The sequence below is a fragment of the Colobus angolensis genome, unplaced genomic scaffold, assembly GCF_000951035.1.
Source record: "Colobus angolensis palliatus isolate OR3802 unplaced genomic scaffold, Cang.pa_1.0 Scaffold159, whole genome shotgun sequence".
NCBI lineage: Eukaryota > Metazoa > Chordata > Mammalia > Primates > Cercopithecidae > Colobus > Colobus angolensis.
In genome coordinates, this window is record NW_012114699.1 from 6,774,077 (window position 1) to 6,778,543 (window position 4,467).

At 37.5% G+C, this 4,467-nt stretch overlaps 1 protein-coding gene across 1 annotated transcript in view; it reads right to left on the reverse strand.

Moving 5' to 3' along the window:
- Positions 1-4,467, reverse strand: part of ZNF280C (zinc finger protein 280C) — a 68,601-nt gene that overhangs the window by 58,994 nt on the left and 5,140 nt on the right. Inside the window, exon 2 of the mRNA XM_011936991.1 lies at positions 922-968. Coding sequence (XP_011792381.1) covers positions 922-952 — 31 coding nt within the window. The 5' untranslated portion in view covers positions 953-968. The remainder of the gene's footprint in view (positions 1-921; positions 969-4,467) is intronic.

The following is a 4,467-nucleotide window of genomic DNA, read 5'->3' on the forward strand; positions in this document are numbered from 1 at the left end:
ATTTTTAAAAGGCACATAATAGCACATATAGTATTATCTTATTTAGAAATTATTTTTTGTCTATGCATAGAAAAAAGTTTGTGATTATGTATACTTAACCTACAACAGTAGTTATCTCTGGGGATGAGAAGGAAACATTTCATATCTATTACCAACATGTTTACTGTATTTTTTTTTAAACTAGGAATATGTATTACTTTAACAAATATTTGTTTTGGCCAGGCACAGTGGCTCACGCCTGTTATCCCAGCACTTTGGGGAACAATGTGGGTGGATCAGTCAGTCAGTTCGAGACCACCCTGGCCAATATGGTGAAACTCCATCTCTACTAAAAATACAAAAATTAGCCAGGTGTGGTGGCGGGTGCCTGTAATCCAAGCTGTTTGGGAGGCTGAGGCAAGAGAATAGATTGAACCTGTGCAGCGGAGATTGCTGTGAGCCGAGATCATGCCACCGCACTCCAGCCTGGGTGACAGAGTGAGAATCTGTCTTAAAAATAAACAAACAGGCCAGGTGCGGTGGCTCATGCCTGTAATCCCAGCACTTTGCGAGGCCAAGGCAGGCGGATCACGAGATCAAGAGATCGAGACCATCCTGGCTAACACGGTGAAACCCTGTCTCTACTAAAAATACAAAAATTAGCCAGGCGTTGTGGTGCGCATCTGTAGTCCCAGCTACTCAGGAGGCTGAGGTGGAAGAATGGCGTGAACCCAGGAGGTGGAGCTTGCAGTGAGCCAAGATCGCGCCACTGCACTCCAGCCTGGGCGACAGAGTGAGACTCTGTCTCAAAAAAAATATAAATAAATAAATAATATTTGTTTTTAAGAAAATGTGCCCATTTCTGTCTCTAACCTTTTCTTTTGAAAGGTTTACAGTACAAAAACCATGCCTATTAGTATCAACTACAACGGAAATACTTACTTTTTGGTTGAAAAGGTTTGTTGTCATCCATGAAGTTGCAAGGTCACCTAAGTACCAACACATGACATCAATCAATGTTATGAGTCACTTTAAGTAATACCAAGTACTAAAACATGAAACCTGAGATCCAAAATCTTTGGGTCTAATTTTGATCTCTAACACACTCACCATATGACTCCAGACAAGATAGTAAGCTAGGTCTCAGTTTTCCACCCTCTAAAATGAAGATGTCTACTACTAGTGTGGATTTTGTTAAATTAAATGCACACTAATTTAGTCTCTTTCTCCTACAAAAGCCCACCTTTTGAGTTTGATATGTTTGATACACACAGGTAATTCATTTTCTGTAACTGGTTCATTCCCAAATGAATACATTTAACGTATAGAATTCTGTAATTTACTACTTGAAGAAATCGGAGTTATCAGATTACAAATAAACTTCAAAAGGCATCTTTATGCAAAAATGAGTAATTATCCTGTAATATATGTTTTAGTAAATCTGAATTCTGAAATGCTAAGTGACATTAATCTTTAACTGATTCCTATTCACGTTTCAGAAATATTATTACTATAAGAAAACACATACATTTAGATATTTTTAGTTTTTTGAATCAACTCTGAACCGAAAAGTAACAGAAAATTGGATAAATTGCATAACAGAACAATTCACTATAAAGTAACTGCTCATTGCCTTTTGTGCTCAGAGTACTGTGCTAGGTTCTAGGGAAAATACAAAGATGAATAAGTCATAGTCCTTGCCTTCAGAAGTTTACAATCTGTCTACGATTCTTCAGGATTTTCAAAAAGCTGTTAAACATTATCAAAAAAAATTGAATTGTTTTCTAAAACGGGAATTTGTATCCTGAGTTCTCGTGCACTGCACATACCATATATTCTACATACAGAATACACACTTTTAAAATACTATTTCAGTTATAAAACAAAAAAGGTAAAAATCAAACATCAGAAATCTGAATAGGATATACAAAGCTAATTCAGTCTCCACATTTGTCTTTATCTTCCAACTGGCAAAAGCAAACTTTCCCTAATTCCAAATTATTTGGACTGAATTAGACCAAAGGGGAAAATATTACTTTAACTCCAGAAGAAGTTACTCGTATAAACGTTTGGATTTCTAACACAAGAGTCTCTAGTGAATTCTGTAATTAGGTACATGTCCCTAGTTCTGAGGTCTGACTATTCAAATCTCTTCAAACTCAACTACTTGGATAGTTAGTGCTTGTTCCTAAATTAGAATTAAGGTAATACATACGTCACGTAAATACATGACAATTCTTCCTCAACATTAAGGATCTATTGCTACCAAGAGCACAGAATTTTTTAAAGTCACAATTGTACAGCCTATGAGATTCATATAACACATTTTTTTTTTAAATTTTTATTTTTTAGAGACAAGGTCTCGCTATGTTGCCCAGGCTGGAGTGCCGCGGTCATTCACAAGCACGACTGATCATCGCATACCACAGCTTTGAACTCTTGGGGTCAAGTGATCCTCCCAAGTAACTAGGACTACAGGTGAACATCACTGTGCCTGGCTTAACACTTTAATTAAATGATCATATAAAATATTTATTGGCATAACCATCCTAAAATGATTACTAAACGTACAAGTAGACTATATAAACAAGTCATATTTACTGCCTATGGCTATAGAGATAGCTTTTGAGGCTCAATGCAGCCACCAAAGAGTCTTAATTGGTATGCTCGTAAACGCTCTAAAAAGTCAGAAATCTCTGGATGCCATTAGAGCCATAACTTCAGTCCAAAGCTGTGCTATCCAATGAGGTAACCACTAGCCACATGTGGCTACTTCAACTTAATTAAAAAATAAAAATCCAGTTCCTCAGTCACTCTAGCCATATTTCAAGTGCTCAAAAGCCACAAGTGGTTAGCGGCTACTGCAGTGGATGACGCAGCTATGGAATTTCTATGGGACAACACGTCAATAGAATACTACCATACTTAGTTCCAGTTTTTAAAATAAACAAATACATACAATTGCATGGATTCCTTTGGGGAAGGACTGCAGCCTTCTAAAACTATCACAAAAACCCCTAAAGTCACCACATCAGAATTTTGGTGGCAAGGGAAGGAATTGTATGGGGGATTAAGTAAGCTGTCAGAGAAATGGAATATCCAGCAAAGATACGTAGCGGGCATCTTAGAGCTCCCATAATAGCAACTCCGGAGGGTCTCTAGGTTCTGCAACTCAGAGTTGGCATCAAAATAGGCACAAGAGGAAAGAACACTCCATATTTCAGCTACTGATTCAGGTGGAGACACTATACCCATGTTTAATACACTGTTCTTCTGGGGGAAAAAAATGAATTCTGAATAACTGACTCAGGAAACACCTACTGAACACAACCCATTCATTTTTCTGAAGACTGCCTGTATAAATAATTCCTATTTAGTAATTTTTTGGTTTCAGCTTTTATGTATCTAAAACTCAACTATGTTTTACAAGAGTTTATTCTACAAAAAGTTAAAAATAATAGATTAACATATTTAAAATGGTAAATAGTATATGTATTTTGCCACAATAAAAAACATTTGAATAGTTAATAGATGTCACTTTACACCCACTAGGATGGCTAGAATTAAAAGACAGATAATCACAAGTGTTGGCAAGGATGTAGAGAAACTGGAACCCTCATACACTGCTGATGGGAATGTGAAATGGTGCAGCCACTGTGGAAAACATTTTGGCAGTTCCTCACGAAGTTAAACAGAGTTATCATATGACCCAACAATTACACTCCTGGAGACAATTGAAAACATATGTCCACACAAATATTCGCACACAAATGTTCACAGTGGCATTATTCACAAGAGCCAAAAAGTGGAAACAACTCAAATACCCATCAACTCAGGAATGGATAAACAAAATGTGATATATCCATACAACTGAATACTATTTGGTAATAAAAAGAAATGAAGCACTGATAAATGTTATAATACGAATGGGCCTTGAGAACATTATACTAAATGAAGGAAGACAGTCAAAAAGACCATATATTGTATGATTTCATTCGTGTGAAATGTCTAGAAATGGCAAATCCATAGACAGAAAGTAGAGTAGTGGCTGCATATGGTTGGGAGGGTTGGTGGGAAATGGGGAGTGACTGTTAATGGGTACAGGGTTTCTTACTGGGGTGATGAAAATGTTCTAAAATTAACTGTGGTGCTAGCTGCACAACTGTGAATATACTAAAACCACTGAATTGCACACTTCAAATAAGTGAATTGTATGCTATATGAATTGTATCTCAATAATGCTATTAAGAAAATAATAAGGCCAGGCGCAGTGGCTCACGCCTGTAATCCCAGCACTTTAGGAGGCAGAGGAGGGCAGATTGCAAGGTCAGGAGTTCGAGACCAGCCTGACCAACATGGTGAAACACTGTCTCTACTAAAACTACAAAAATTAGCCGGGCGTGGTGGCAAGTGCCTGTAATCTCAGTTACTCAGGAGGCTGAGGCAGGAGAATCGCTTGAACCCGGGAGGTGGAGGTTGCAGTGAGCC